The sequence below is a fragment of the Myotis nattereri genome, assembly GCF_964212035.1.
Source record: "Myotis nattereri genome assembly, chromosome: 18".
Lineage (NCBI taxonomy): Eukaryota > Metazoa > Chordata > Mammalia > Chiroptera > Vespertilionidae > Myotis > Myotis nattereri.
In genome coordinates, this window is record NC_138093.1 from 39,721,400 (window position 1) to 39,737,655 (window position 16,256).

At 48.9% G+C, this 16,256-nt stretch overlaps 1 protein-coding gene across 1 annotated transcript in view; it reads left to right on the forward strand.

The window, feature by feature from the left end:
* The window catches only part of ADCY10 (adenylate cyclase 10), a gene marked incomplete at both ends in the record, with an annotated part of 57,006 nt that overhangs the window by 35,332 nt on the left and 5,418 nt on the right, over nt 1-16,256 (forward strand). The window contains 8 exons of the mRNA XM_081112081.1: nt 2,667-2,792; nt 4,416-4,694; nt 4,834-5,170; nt 8,487-8,718; nt 10,170-10,277; nt 10,743-10,918; nt 12,214-12,370; nt 15,609-15,988. Coding sequence (XP_080968207.1) covers nt 2,667-2,792; nt 4,416-4,694; nt 4,834-5,170; nt 8,487-8,718; nt 10,170-10,277; nt 10,743-10,918; nt 12,214-12,370; nt 15,609-15,988 — 1,795 coding nt within the window. The remainder of the gene's footprint in view (nt 1-2,666; nt 2,793-4,415; nt 4,695-4,833; nt 5,171-8,486; nt 8,719-10,169; nt 10,278-10,742; nt 10,919-12,213; nt 12,371-15,608; nt 15,989-16,256) is intronic.

A 16,256-nucleotide genomic window follows, 5' to 3' on the forward strand; every position in this document is an offset into this window, starting at 1 on the left:
GGGAGGTGTAAAATCAGCCACTGCCTGGGGTCACCTGGCAGGAGCTACAGAGAGATCTAGAGGTGGCTGCTACTTGTATTGGGCTTAGAAGTGTCGAGCTGTGAAGCAAGGCAGGCTGGTGCTAGTGCCAGGTCTTGAGCCTTTCATTGATAGGTTTGGGACATGCTGACACCAGGGCTGCTTGTTTGAGATATTTTAGCAAAGTCTGAAGCCTGAACCAGGACAGCCCATTCATCTGGAAAAGTTGCTGCAAACAGCTTGGGTTAGACTGCAGATTGGATGGAGCAGGGTCTAAGGAAATCATCAATGTGGAACAAACAGTGTGGGCCATGCTGATAAAAACTCAGATATGGCTGCCAGTCTGTTTTGGGACAGGCGAGCTCCAGCACAGGAACAATGACCCCTGTGAGCACCGCGGTCAGGGAGAAAGCAGCCTCCAAGTTCCTGCCCCAATGCCGGACAATCCAATTCCTCCCCCTATGTCCCTGGCTCTCCCCCAGCTATTGCTCAGAGGAAGCAGACCATGTAAGGTCATGTCCCAGCCCTCTAAGAGGATCTGCCTGAGGCTCCAGCAGCCTCTGTGTCACTCAGACACAATCCCTGCTGGTTTTTATAGCCCTAAGTTATGGGGACTTCTCTTCCCAGCTCTTGAACCCTGGGCTGGGGAACTGGTGTGGTGCTGAGACCCCTTGATTCTCACAGGCCTCACAGGAGGCCTCTTCAGTGAAGATATCCCTCCCAATTAAACACACACACACACATACACACACCCTGCATGTCAGTGTCAACTAGCCCATTCTGCACCTCCACCCCTTCTACCAGTCTTGATGTACTTTCTTCTTTACTTCTATAGCTGTAGGACTTTCATTCCACCAGATTTCAGGCAGTTCTAAATGATGGTTGTTTTGTATTTTAATTGTAATTTTGATGTGGTTGTGAGAGGCAGCAAGTACTGGTATTTACCTATGCCACCATCTTGGTTCTCTAAAATATATGATGTTATATACTACTAGAGGTCTGGTGCACAAAACTTTGTGCACTCGGTGGGGGCTGGGGGGTTCCTCAGCCCGGCCTGTGCCCTCTCACAGTCTGGGACCCCTCAGGGGATGGACCTAAGCCGGCAGTCAGACATCCTTCTGGCAGCCTGGGAGCCCATGGGAGATGTCCTCTTACCAGCGGGGAGCAGGCCTAAGCTGCAGTTGGACATCCTTAGCACTGCTGAGGAGGCGGGAGAGGCTCCCACCACCACCACTGTACTGGCAGCCGCCAGCCTGGCTTGTGGCTGAGCAGAGCTCCCCCTGTAGGAGTGCACTGACCACCAGGGGGCAACTCCTGCATTGAGCGTCTTCCCCCTGGTGGTCAGTGCGTGTCATAGTGACCAGTCATTCCCAGTAGTTCTGCTGTTAGGGTCAATTTGCATATTACCCTTTTATTATATAGGATAGAGACCTGGAGCATGGGTGGGGGCCGGCTGGTTTGCCATGAAGGGTGTCCCGGATCAGGGTGGGGTCCCCACTGGGGTGCCTGGCCAGTCTGGGTGAGGGGCTGATGGCTGTTTGCAGGCTGGCCACAGCCCCTTCAGTGTGGGGGTCCCCACTGGGGTGCCTGGCCAGCCTGGGTGAGGAGCTGAGGGCCGTTTTCAGGCTGGCCACACCCCCTTCGGGGTGGGGGGTCCTGCTGGGGTGCCTGGCCAGTCTGGGTGAGGGGCTGATAGCTGTTTGCAGGCTTGCCAAGCCCCCCAGCAGGGACCCTCACCCCATGAGGGTGTGGCTATCCTGGGTGAGGGGCTGATGGCTGTTTGCCGGCTGGCCACAGCCCCCATCCACCCAAGCTTCCAGTGGAGGCTGGCTGGAAGCAGGTATCTGGGATTTATTTAGCTTCTATAATTGAAACTTTGTTGTCTTGAGCCGAGGGCACAGCCAGCCAGGGCAGGTGGGAAGCTTGTCTTTCTCCATCACTGGGGCAACCAAGCCTCCTGCTTGCTCCAGCTCAGTGGCTGCCGGCCTCCATCTTGGTTGGGTTAATTTGCATATAGTCGCTCTGATTGGCTGGTGGGCATGGCTTGGGGCATAGCGTTGGTGCAGTCAATTTGCATGTTTCTCTTATTAGATTAGATAAGATACTTTGCGATAACCTTTGAATCAAATTTTCATAAAACTGCATGTACTTTCAATAGTTTTTGTTTGGGTGGGGAGGCGGGCAAGGAGATAAAACATCTTTTTTGTTGTTGTTGTTAATCCTCACCTGAGAATATTTTTTCCATCGATTTTTTTTGAGAGAGAGGGAGGGAGGAGAGACAGAGAGAAAGAGAGATGTGAGAGAGACACATTGATTGGTTGACTCCCGCACTCTCCTCAACTACGGCTGGGACAGAACTTGCAACCCAGGTACATACCCTTGACCAGGAATTGAACCGGTACCCTTTGGTACATGGGGCAATGCTCTAATCATTGAGCGATATTGGCCAAGGGCAGGACAAAACATCTTTTGAATAAATGTAGATTTTTCATAAATCAGTTTTACTTAAAAACAATATTCCAAACTATTTGGTGAGCCAAGACACACATCTGCCTGTTCTTCCTCATGTGAGACCACCTCAAAGTGCATCAGAAAATCAGAATAATGACAGAACAATGACTGTCAACTTTTCTTGCCTTTTCTGATAGAGAATGTTGCTAAGCCAACAGAGCTGTTAAGACCATTTACTCTCGGTGATGATGGAAGTGAGGAAGTCTGCAAACTCGCTAGTGGTGTCAGATTGAAGAACTTGTCACCACCAGCATCACTAAAAGGTAACGACAACCCGACCCGGTGCTCATTCTCCAGAACCTGGCGCACTCTGCTTCCTCTAGGACAGCGATGGCGAGCCTGTGACACGCGTGTCAGAGGTGACACGTGAACTCATCTTTTGGTTGATTTGTCTTTGTTAAATGGCATTTAAATATATAAAATAAATATCAAAAATATAAGTCTTTGTTTTACTATGGTTGCAAATATCAAAAAATTTCTATATGTGACATGGCACCAGAGTTAAGTTAGGGTTTTTCAAAATGCTGACACGCCGAGCTCAAAAGGTTCGCCATCACTGCTCTAGGACAAGGATCTGAAAATGAGATAAGATCGGCACCCTGGCGTGGCTGTCTTTGCGTCACCCTGGGTCAGGGAAGCTCCAGGAAGGTGGGACTTTTCTGCTTCTAATTAGGAGCCACCTCTCTCCTGTGCATATTCTGGAGTCTGATTTGAACAAAGTTTTCTTCAGCTGCACACAAAGTACATTCTCAAACAGAAACCACGTAAGGAGAGAACAAAGGTAATACTGAAATTTTTCTACCATCTGCTTTTGTAAGAGATGGCAAAGAGTAGAATTTATATCAGAGATGTGTTACTGTTCTTTTATTTATTTATTTTTATTTTTTTAATATATTTTATTGATTTTTTTACAGAGAGGAAGGGAGAGGGATAGAGAGTTAGAAACATTGATGGGAGAGAAACATCAATCAGCTGCCTCCTGCACACACCCCACTGGGGATGTGCCCACAACCAAGGTACATGCCCTTGACAGAAATCGAACCTGGGACCCTTCAGTCTGCAGGCTGACGCCCTATCCACTGAGCCAAACCGGTTAGGGCTGTTACTGTTCTTTTAAAGAAAATGATTTTCCAGCCACGTCCTTGTATATCCTCAGCTCTGATTTTATGCCAGCTGTAAGGAACTTTAAATGTTTCAAAGGATGCCCCAGGGGTGCCTCAAGGTTCTCAGCTTCCAAAAGAGCCTCTAGCTCATTTCTGTGTGTTCATTCACTGTGTCTACCAGCATAGGAAGGTGGCCTAGTCTGTGGACAAGTTGACAAGTTCTCATTTTGTCCCTGATGAGGGTGAGGTCTGATGTCCAGGAAGCCATGTGAGTTATGACACTGAGCTTAGAAGACAAGTCGGGATTGGTGCTGGGAACCCTCGGACACTTTGTCGTGAGCATAGAGATGGTCATAGAGTGTCACAAGGAAAAAAGAATCTCTGGGGAGAACAGAGGGAAGCCTGGTTGCTAGGAGATCCCAGGGGAAAGCAGTCAGTGAAGAAGATAGAGGACCAGCTACAGAATGCAGATGGCAGGCCTGTTTCTTCCACCTGCTGTGGCCCATCCTTGTCACACTTTCACACAAAATCAGAACCTTGAAATCAGCCTGATTTTTGCCTGGCCTTCGTGCCATGCATATTTTTAGACCATAGCATATGCATTTTTCGTGCTCTCCGCGCCAGCGCTCGGTGAAGCAGTCACTAAGCAAACCCTTCTTTGGACCTCACTTGGCGAGGTTTCTGTGAACAAGAGCTGTAGAGCAGGACAGTGGTCTGTCTCTAGAAAGGATTTGATAAAGACAGATGAGCAGTTCCCCACTGTGTGGCTTCTTGCACTTGCAGAAATCTCTCTGGTCCAGCTGGATAGCATGAGCCTCTCCCACCAGATGTTGGTAAGATGTGCGGCCATCATTGGCCTGACCTTTACTACGGAGTTGTTGTTCGAGATTCTCCCGTGTTGGAACATGAAGAGGATGATCAATGCCCTGGCGACTCTTGTGGAATCCAACATCTTTGATTGTTTCCGTAATGGCAAGGAGCTCCGGAAGGCTCTAAAGCAGAATTCCGCCTCGTTTGAGGTGCATCATCGCTCCTTGTCTCTGAAGCCCGTTGAAGGACAGGGTGAGTAGAGCCTGGAAGGAACCCATATTTCCTTAGTTAAAGGCACATCTGAATCAGAGCTGATCCACGGTAAGTAGCGGGACCAGGTTCGTGCCCCCTGACCCCCATGTGGCTGAAAAACCCTCTCTATTCTCTCTAGCTCACAGGGAGAGCGAAGCGCTTCATGAACAGGAGAGCGAAGTCATTGAGTGCCACATCATTCGGTTCTGCAGGCCGATGATGCAGAAAACAGCCTACGAGCTGTGGCTGAAGGACCAGAAGGTGGACATGCACTTGAAATGTGCCCGCTTCTTAGAAGAAAATGCCCACAGGTGCGACCAGTGCCACAGTGGGGACTTCATCCCCTATCACCATTTCACAGTGGACATTCGGCTCAACTCTTTGGACATGGACTCCATCAAGAAGATGGCCAAATCCCAGGGATTTAAAAGTAAACTTACTTCTTTCTTAATTAGCCCTAACCATTCCTGGAGAAGGTGAGGGTTTCAAGTCCCCCCTAGGGCGTGGACACACTTAGTTATGAGACTGCAACAGCAGAGAGGCCCTGGGCAGGGGGAGCTGGAATATCTGTGTGGTAGAGTCTACTCTAGCCGAACCAGTCTCCCTGCAAGAGAGACAGGTAGGTAGGGTCAGGGTGTGGCCAGAGTTCAAACTGAAAAGTCCAAAGGATAAAACAGACCCAGCTTCAGTCACACCAGGGATGGAACCCTAGGGGTGGGGCCTGACATGGGGAAGTGGGAGCAACAACAGGTCCCCGAGGGAGGTAAGAACCTTGCTGTTTTGTTGGTGGAGTTTGAAACAAGGCTCCAGCTGAAGAAGATGTGCGGCAGAGAACTGTGCAGGGCCGAGCTGGTCAGGGCTCCAGAGAACAGAGCTCGGGCTCAGGGCTGGGATTCAAGGCCACTCGTGAAGCCAAACTGATCACACAAACCAGCCAAACATCTGGGAACACACAATGGAGGATTCGGGGGTGGAGGCTTCATGGGCCTGGGGACTCAGCTCCCGCAGGCATGATGGGGTCAGACTTATGGCAGCAACGCCCACTCCAGCCCCCATTTGTGGGTAGGTAGCCCTGGCCAACGGCCACAGTATTGATGGCTAAATCTGCCTGGAAAAGCAGAGGCCACAAGTAGAGGAGTCCTATATTATACATATATTAAAAATTGGGAAGAAATGCATGTGAGGTGCCGAGCTCATAGTAGGAACAACATAAGTCCTTATTCTCATGTGTTCCCTATTTTATGTGCATTGTCATTGGATCTTCATTTCAACGCTTAAAGGTGGAGGGTTATTTTCATTTTATACAGGAGAAAATTGAGGTTCTGGAAGATGAAAGAGCTTGTGTAATGCCACAGAACAAGGGGCAGAAGGCGTGCAGGAGGCAGCCGATCAATGATTCTCTCTCATCATTGATGTTCTATCTCTCCCTCCTTCCCTTCCTCTCTGAAATCAAGAAAAAAAAAATTTTTTTTTTTAAAAGAGAAATCAGGTCAAGAGTTTTTGAGTCTATATATATTGAGTCTGTACATGAGGGTTTCAAGTCCCCATTTGGGCACAAAAATGATGAGCCTTTAGTAATCTCACCCCATTGGGACAAGAAAGACGCCAAGGGAACATACACATAGCCGAATCTAGTGTTTCGTACTAGTATGTTACATTTCCCCCCCTTGCATTACAGTTTTGAGAAATTGGAAATATGTCTTTAAATGACTATTATAAAAGTAGTATATGTGTAATATGATATTGAAATTGAAATTTGTACCAAGCACTAAAATACAATGGATGCTGCCAGCCAAAGTGAGGTAAATAGATAGAAAAACAGAATTTATGAAGGAAATAGCTGAGAATCAGTTACAATCTTGGAGCCTTCCTCCAGATCCAAGACATAAACACAAGGAAGAGTGTGGCGAGGCCTGGATTTATAAAGAAATGTCCTTGGTGAGAACCCACGAGGTTCCCCATGTCATTATCTCAGCCCTAGTAAGGTGTCTTCCGTGGCATCAGTTCCAGGACACAGAGGACGAGGCCTACCCCTCCCTAGAGGGCTGGAGCAGCCTGTGTCCACACTGGGATTGCACTGCCCTCCCAGGATTTGGGAAGGGATGTTGAGGGGTTTTCATGACTCTGTAGTTAAGGGTAGATGAGATAAACAACTGAAAGTCATTGGCATATGGATGGAATTTAAGTCAAGGGCAGATGAAATTACTGATAAAAAAAAAATTGGATGGAGAAGGGAGTCCAGGACCAAACCCGGGCTTACCAATCTTTGGAATGTTGGCAGAGGCATAGGAGCCACCAGGGAGAGAAGCAAGGGAATGTGTGTCACCAAAACTAATTAGGGGAATGGTCAATTGTATTGAAAAGGTTACCAAGATGTAACCTTTGGATTTAGCAACATGGTGGCCACTGGTAACCTTGACAAGAGCAGCTTAAGTGAAAGGATAGAGGCATCATTCAATTCCTTTAGCTCCCAGTCCCCTGAGATATATTATATCGCAGTTTCGGAGCAGGGGCAGGGAGGTGGCCAAACCAACCCCCTCTCATCTGATCAGGACCTTGACAGAGGCCTGTACAGAGGTCGATGGGCACTCATTCCGTGGGAGCAGGGGCACAGAAGTCTTTCAGAAGAAGGTGATAACGAGGGGCCTCAGCTGTCCTTTTATAAATTAAAAGATCTGCAGAGTAAAGCATTTTGCCTAAAGCCAGCAGAATATGATCTGAGACAAGTCCCTTTCCTGATCTGGGAGTTTTCCTTCTCCCAAGATAGAGAAGTGGCTAGAATAAACAATCCTCATTTGTTTTCTGTTTTAAGGTCATCATGGAATTTTCTAGCATATTTAAGTTAGGCTGGACTGAAGGTTTTTTGTGCTGTTGTTTTTTTAATCCTCACCAGAGGATATGTTTATTGATTTGAGAGAAGAGAGGAAGGGAGAGAGAGAGGCATTGATGTGAGAAACATTGATCAGTTGCCTCCTGTACTCACCCCAACAAGGGATCAAACCCACAACCTAGGCATGTGCCCTGACTGGGAATCAAACCCGAAACCTTTTGGTGAATAGGATGATGCTCCAACCAATTGAGCCACTTGGCCAGGGGTGACTGAAAGTTTGAAGTCAAGGTTTCCTGCCCCTTATAACCAAACACCAGACAGCTGTGCCGGGCAGAAGAGTTCACCGACCCATACAACTCGCTTGTTTCTTTTCTAGCTGAAGAAGACATCTTTTGCAAAATAGAGAGTCTGAGGAAGTCTGAGATACTTCCAGAATATGCCAGGTACAGGCATGTATATAAGTGTTTAGGGGGTACAGCATAGACGACTGTCATTCAGTTCCGAAGGCTGCTAGAGTCATCCGTCTGGCCAGTACCTCTGGCCTCTGAGGCAAAGTGGGGAAAGGTTGGAGGTGTGTGGGGGAGTTTGGTCAGTGGGATCTACATTAGTTTTTCTTATCTTGTTCTTTTCTTAGTCTGTAAAGATGTTTTCATTCCAAAAGCTATACTGGTCCTCGCTGGTGTTGCTCAGTGTTTAGAGTGTCTGCCTGAGGCCTGAAGGGTCTCAGGTTCCATTCTGGTCAAGGGCACCTACCTGGGTTGCAGGCTCTATCCCTGGCCCCAGTCGAGGGGCAACCAATTCTTGTGTCTCTCTCACATAGATGTTTCTCTCTCTGTCTCTCCCCTTCCCTTCCACTCTCTCTAAAAATCAATGGAAAAATATCCTTGGGTGAGGATGGACGACAACAAAAGCTATACTGTGTCTGCGTGTAATTCCTCCTCTTTATTTCTGCATTTGGACAGTTTCGAAGATATAAAAGAAAAGATCCTGAACTTATTTGACATCATTGTAACAAAAATGAGGCCGTCTCAGGAAGACATCATCCCCTTGGAGTCGTGCCAGTGCGAGGAGATCCTGGAGGTGGCCGTCATGCCGCTGGCCTACCACTTTCTGGCTCTGGGAGAGAACAGCAAAGCCTTGTATTACTTCCTCGAGGCCGCGTCCGCGTATCTCATCCTGGAGGATAACTACATGGTAAGCTGCTCCCACCCAGCTCTCCCCCGGGAGCCTGAGGCAGCGGAGTTGGAGCAGGGGGGAGCACAGCGCTTCGCTCCTCATGTTCCTGCCACCCACCAGCACACCTTCCTTCGACAATCAATTGCTCAGACAGGAAATTCCAATCAATGTGTCTCTCACACTGATGTTTCTCTCTGTCTTTCCCTTTCTCTTCCACTCTCTCTAAAAATCAATGGAAAAGTAATCTCAGGTGAGGATTAAAAAAAAAAAAAAAGGTGAGGACAAATTGCGAATAACATATGAGTCATTTGTAGAAACCTGCCGTGAATTGTATCCCTATATTTGGGGAGGGAGGGCATATGTCATTCCCTGACGTCTCTGCCTCAGACTCCCCTGCTCGGCCAGCTTAACAGCCCTGAGGAGCGTGGCCTGCATCCTGGCCCCCAGGTGGCCTGCCCCAGAGCTTACAGCCAGCAGCCAGCCGGGGTCTGCCACCGCAGGCCAACCAACCCTAGCACCTTAGATTTGCATAGTATTTAAAATGAAACCCTTCCCAATGTCAGAAAGCCCCAGTTCTCTCAGGCATGTATGTTAAGAATGAAAGTCTCCTTGGCACATTTGATACACATATGTAGGCCAGGGGGACAGGGCCAGTGAGTCCCAGGAAGACAAGGTTTTGGTAGTCCTGGGGCCAAATTGCTAAACCTGCAGGGAGTGAAATGCCAGGGAGACAAGGATAGGATGCTGAGCTCAGAGCAAGGTTCCAGAATGTGCTATTGGCACCCTTCTCTCCCAAAGTCTGGTAAGACCAGGGCTGGCCACAAACTCATGTCTCCCTCCTGCCTCCCACTCGTGTCCCTTGGGTTGCAGGGGACATGGGGAGAGGAGCTCTAGTGCTTCACCTCTTCAGTCTGACCTTGCCTTGGAGGTCACGTATGCCAGGACGCCCCTGCCTCACAAAGTCATAAAAGGTTGAGGATGAAGTGAGGAGCGTTGCACAGGGCCTTTCCTTCCTCTTCCATTTCCCCAAAGGTGGCCCTGGAAAGGGACAGGGGATGAGGCATAACTGGTCCCAACAGCAGAGACCAGCTTCTCGTAGGTGTGGGGCTGTGTCAGGGCCATGAATGTGTCGTTGGAAATAAGGGAGGTTGGGGATGGAATGACTCAAAGGATAAATTTCAGGTAAGGGGACTGGTGTGACAACATGAAGATGCAGAGATTTCTAGATTCGTCCTCTAGAAGGAGTGATCCAGTGGACAGAGATGGGCATGAAAGTGGCCCCTGTCTTCAGCTGGTGTTACCCATCCTGTTCCTGTCTAGACTTTGGAGGCCCTGTCTGATCAGGAGTTGGGGTGGAGGCGGAGGGGAGACCTGAAGTGGCCCCCGGTTCTCCCCCTTCAGTGGAATCTGGGGCGATGGCCCCTCTGTGGTCTGGGTCTCTGCTGACTCAGCACCTCCGACCTTTGCAGGCATACACATATTTGAATGAGGGAGAGAGGTTGCTGAAAATCCTCAAGAAGGAAAAGTCTTGGAGTCATACTTTTGAGTCTGCCGCCTTCTATGGCCTCAAAGGTCAGGTAAGAAACCATTAAAAACACAATTTTTCTGTGATTTTCCATTGGGGCTGTACATAGAAGAAGTAGACACCACCCCTGTACTTTGTACATCCTCCCCCATCCTCTACCCCAGTTCCTTTTCCAAGACTCCAGAACCCCAAGCGCCAGGACTCAAACCTCCTCACTGTCACTTGCCAGCAGCAAGGTCTTCCTTGTCTTTCTTGACATTGTTATGAAATGTCCTAACAGACCCCCCAAATGGGCATGAATGGCTAAACATTTTCTCCAAGGTAGAGGATTCACACCAAAAATGCGAAATGCTAGTCATTCAACCATCCTTCCACGCACACATCCAGGAAACACCACTATGCAGGGGCAGTTGCTCCGGGCCATAACTTACCGTCTTCTGATTAAAATTCCGAAAGGCTGTATTGTTGGAACACACCAACTAAGACCAGAATCACTGCTTTCCCTCCGCTCCTGTAGGTCTGTTTTAACATGGGCCAGATGGTACTTGCCAAGAAAATGCTGAAGAAGTCGCTGAAGCTCCTCAACCGAACTTTCCCTTTCAGCTTCATCTCCATGTTTTTCTATATCCACGTTGAGAAAAACAAACATCATCGTTATATGAATCAGCAGACCCCAGAGAGCTCTCCTCCAGGGTAAGGAGAGGAGCTGGGGAGAGCTGGGTTCTTGTCTCACTCCCCGAGGAGGGAGATCTACACATACACCTGCGGTCAGACCCCAGAACAGTTGTGGAGGCCGGACCTCTGAGATTGGGGTGCCAGCATGCTTGGGCAAGGGCCTTCTTGGGGTCACAAACTTCTCACTGTGCCCCTATGTGGTGGAAGGGGCTGAGGGGCTCTGTGGAGCTCATAATAACACAACCCCCTGCAGAAAGGCTCCACCCGCATGACCTGAGCACCTGCTCATGTCATCACTTTTGGGGGTTCAGTTTCAGCAGATGAATTTAGGGGGATGCATACAGACCATGGCAGAATGCAGTTGTTAAAATTAGGCAGTTCCTCCACTGACTGAGGCTCAGCCGCCGAGAGCAGCGTGCAGTGGAGGAAATGACACGCTGGGCAGGCTGGGCTGGAGGTGGACGAGTGTGGGTCTTAGCTGTGTGACTCTGAGGCTCACCTCTGCTTCTGTAAAATGGGGTTAATTACAGTCACACCTTGGTTCTCGAACGTCTCCCATCTCGAACAACTTGCTTTTCAACCGACAACCCTTTCATGCTGATACCTATACATCAGTCACGTGTCTCTCAGAGGAATGTGCGAGTATGAAGGAGTGTATTCCATCCACCCTTCCATTTAGTTTACTGATAAATCTCGTGTTGTTAACATCTCAGGAAATTGTGCTGTGAAAATTTGTGTGTTTTCTTGCTGCTGCTTATTATTAAATACGTACAGGAAGTCTCCAGGGGTCCTGAGAAGGTTAGTGACAGCAGCAAAGTGAAAGGGAAACTGTGATAACAAGGATAGAGCTTAGACATGCACTGCGCATAAGAAAGGTTAAAGCAGGGCCTCATTCAGGGTCTGTAACAGATGAATTCAAGTCACATTATTTCTAATGTGGGGAAAATGCTTCGGTTTTCGAACAAATCGCTTCTCGAACAGCCTTCTGGGATGAATGAGGTTTGAGAACTGAGGTTCCACTGTACTCCATCCACCCTTCCATACATGGTTGTCATCAGAATCAAATGTGGTTAAATGATACAAGGTGTTTTCTTAAGCAGCGTCACTTAAATGCCGATGACCGGACTGCCGATTTATATAAATACTCTTAATCCTCACAAGGTCGGTATTCTAGTGCCCATTTTGAGGCGAAGAACATGTGTTCAGAGCACTGATGTGCTGCTGGCGAGGGGCGGCCGGAGCCTGCGCTCCCTGCAGCGAGGGGAGGTGCTGACTCCTTCCTGGGTGACCGCCTCCCTGCCTCCCTCTCCCAGGAAGAAGCGGCTGGCGGAACTGCACCTGCAGGTCAACTGCTTCTCGCTGCTGTGGAAGATCTACAGCCTGAACTACTTTTTTCACTACAAGTACTACGCCTACCTGGCAGCTCTGATGGAAATGAACACTGCCCTGGAAACACAAGATGACTTCCAGGTAGGGGGCTTCTGTGGCTGCTTCGTAAATGTCTGCATCTCATTTGGCAAGACAAGCCTGGCAAGAGCCAGTCGGGTCTCAGAATCACAAGGACCAATACCAGCCTCCCACACGCCTGCTCTGAGGCCAGCGGGTCAGCATTCTGGTCCCAGGGTTCCTTACACACCTAGTGATTCTCGAGGACCTCAAAGAGCTTTTATTTCTATGGCTTGTATCTATGATATTATGATATAAAAACAAAAACATATTTAAAATATTTGTAAAATAATAAATCCATTACATATTAATACACTTAACATTTCCATAGGGGAAAACTATTTCTCTAAACAAAACATTTAATGAGAAGAGTGGCATGCGCTAAGTTTTTGCAAATGCCCTAACGCCCGGCTTCCTGGAAGACAGATTCTCACTCGGCTTGTTGCAGTATTTACCAGGCGGCCGGAAAACACACACCGGGTGCTCAGAAGATGCAGGAAAGCCTTTATTTGCAGATGTGCTAGGACGGTGACTCAGGGGAGTCGCTTTCCAAAGCCTGAGCACCAATGTGGAGGGTCTCTCCCATTTATCCCCTGGGTTTCTGTCTCCCCAAATACAGACCAGGCTTCCGGACTTTTCGCAGGCTTTGCAGTCCCTCTGTGGCTTGGGGTGGGGGAAGTGAGATTACACCCAGAGGTCTGGCCTGGGTGGTGCCAGTGACCTCCCCTCTGGCTAAGCTGTTAAATTCTTGGTTTGTGGCCCTTGTGAACTGGGAGTATTTAGGGAAACAGATTATTGCCTAAGGAAGGGGCAGTGACTTTACAGGCTAACGATGTGCATCAGGATACTGGTTACTGGCACAGATTCAGATGGCTGGCCCCCACCCCCAGGTTGTCCCCTATACTCCCTCTCAAGCTCCCACCTTGCTCCCTCACACCGATCTCCCCTGGAAAACGCTATGTACCTGTGAGAGAATGAGGGTGAAAAAGGAAAGTGCCAAATCATGACTCAGGTGTATAAGACTTTACCAACTCGCTAATTAATGAGAGGAGTAGTAAAAGTTACCACCGGGTCCAAGGAGAATTCCATTTATGAGCGGATGCGAAACATCCATCAAAGGGCAATCACCACTGTGTTCCGCCTCCATTTCCATTTCTATGAGAAAGTCGCTGACGTCAGTTTCCTGTGGCATCGGAGTTGTAAAACAGGCCAGAGACAGAGATGAGCAGAGGCAGCAGTGCCGGGAGCTGGACAGGACACCCACTAAGTTTTGTGGTTGTCCCCTCGCCCGTTTTGATCCTTCACTATTTTTCCCAACACAAAATGCCTTAATATAAAGAAATCAGCTTTGACCTCTGTGTGTCCTCCCCGAAAGGGCCTCAGGGTCCACACAGGGAGAAGCCCTAGTGTAGGTCATAAACTGGAAAGTCCTTGATTAGATGAAGAAAACTCCAGGTCACATGATCAGGAAATGATTAAGCTGCCCTGGTTGGTTTTGCTCAGGGGTTAGAGCATCAGCCCCCTGACTGGAGGGTCTTGAGTTCGATTCCTGATCAAGGGCATGTACCTCAGTTGTAGGTTTGATCCCTGGTCCTGGTCAGGGTGCGTGTGGGAAGCAACCAATTGATGTGTCTCTCTCACATCGATGTTTCTCTCCCTCCCCACCTCCCTCTCCTTCACTCTCGCTAAAAAAATCAATAGAAAAAATATCCTTGGGTGAAGATTAAAAAATAAATGATTAAGCTAAATCCAGCTCATCTAATCAAAGAGACCTGGCTCCTTTATAAAAGTCCATCAAGTCTGGGCTCCTGGAACCATCATTCCTTCTCAGAGCCATCAGTTATTGAGTGAAATGGCGCAGAGCACAGGACATGTGGGATGATTAAATTCCACCATTAGTTCCCTTCAGGAGGCCAGAGTATGCAAGAATTTGTAAGGCCCATCAGATTGGGCCTCTGCCTGTGTCCTATAATCCTCTCCTAGCTCCCGGGCCCCTAAGGTCCACTTTTGGTTGCTAGACATCTAAGCTCCGTCGTCTAAGGGTCTCTGCTCTGGTTGTCTCCTTGACCTGGAGTGCTCATCCTGTGACCTTGACTGGGCTCTCTGCTTTGCAGCTTGAAGGTCGCCTCCTCAGTGATGCCTTTCTTGATCACTTCACCCATTCACTGTCTAGCGTGTCACCCTATTTTAGTGGCTGATTACTGCCTGACATTCTTTTCCGCTCCTTAGTTAGTGTGTGGCCTGTGTGCCCCCTACCAGTGTGTCAACTTCGTGAGAGCGAGCGGGTGCCTTGCTGTTGTCTTGTTCAGTGCTGAGCTCTGAGAACGGTGTCTGGCACCTAATGGTGCTCAACAAGTATTTATAGAGTGAAAGGCTTTGCTTCTCCGACACGTTTGGGGCTTCCTCCTAAAAACGTGGTGGAGTTGGGGGGCCGTGGAGGGTGAGGTGGAAAAGTCAAAATTGAAAGCTGAATCAATAGACACTGTTAAGGAGATGGCTGTGCCTGAGGGCAGAGCAGCTGGGGACATGCTCCCCGTGTTCACACGCAGGTGAGGCGGTGAGTGCAGCAGAGCAGAAGGAATGAGTGCGAGAGCTTAGCTTCCAGGACCCACCTGCCTGGGTGTAACTTTCTCCCAGGAAGTGAAGCAGTTGGACTGTTCTCTTGGCCCCTATCCAGGCAGCCCCAGACTTTACCGCAGTTTGGACTTTTCATTGCCCAACAGCCTCCTCTCATCCACCATCATGTCTGGCCATCCTTCCCTCCTGGTAGCACCATTTGAAACATGCTCTAAAAAAGCAAACTAGCTTCTCTTTTTCATTAAGTTAAAAAGCGATATGTGCCTGTCATAACACGTTAAACACTACAGAAACGCATAAAGTGAAAAGTCAGGTCTCTCTTCTCCCTCTAATCTGTTGTCCAGCCCCAACAAGGGGTAACTACTACTTACACTTGGGGGTGAGTCCTTCTAGGGTCTAGGCTCTTTGCCATGTAATCACATTGCCACACATATAAGCCATTGCTTTTATTTTTTCACAAAAATTGAAATTCTTGTTTAAGGCCTCTGGGGCAAGAGGGGCCATCAAGCTTGTCCTGGGTGGTTTGGGGAAGAGGTGGCAGAAACTCAGTTAATTTCTGTACCAAAGGCCAGGGCGCGGCCAGGTGGCCAGTGCCATTCTCCAGCAGATATTGGGCAGCTTCTCCCGGCTGCCTGCGGGGGCTCCATCTCGGTCTGGCCCTTCTCTCCCCCATCTGCCATTTCAGATCATTAAGGCCTACCTGGACTACGCGCTGCACGAACAGCTGGCCAGCCAGAACAACATGTGGTACAAAAACGAAATCATGGCCATGGAGATCATCTTAAACCTACCCCTGAAAGCCGAGGGCATTGAGATCATGGCGTACATGGCCGACACCCTGGGCTGCAACAAGTACTTAATGGGTCATTTGGACTTGGCCATTGACTTAGGTAAGGGCTGGCTGAGCCAGACAGGACACCCTGATATAAGTAACACCCAGAAATCTACTGGAATTGTTTTCTCCTCAGGCTCTCGGGCCCAGAAGATGTGGGCACTGCTCCGGAATCCCTACAAACAATATAAGGTCCTCTGCTGGCTCTGTACAAGTCTTCGCTTGAAAACCAGGTATTTATCTTAAAGCATTTTCCAAAATTAGGGGGAGGAAGCCATAGTGATTGAGTGTTCTGGGCTCACTACCCTGGCCATCAGGTGGGTTAGGGAGGAAGGTGTACAGCAAGATGACATCACTGATCATCATCATCCTTTGAAAACCAATGCTCTTCCCCAGAGTTCTTCCACACTTAGCCTCTCTCTCTACTCTGGCCAGTGACTGGAAGAGGATCAGCTAGCCATCCCCACCGTGGGCATCAGGTGGAGGGGACAGGAAAAGCCT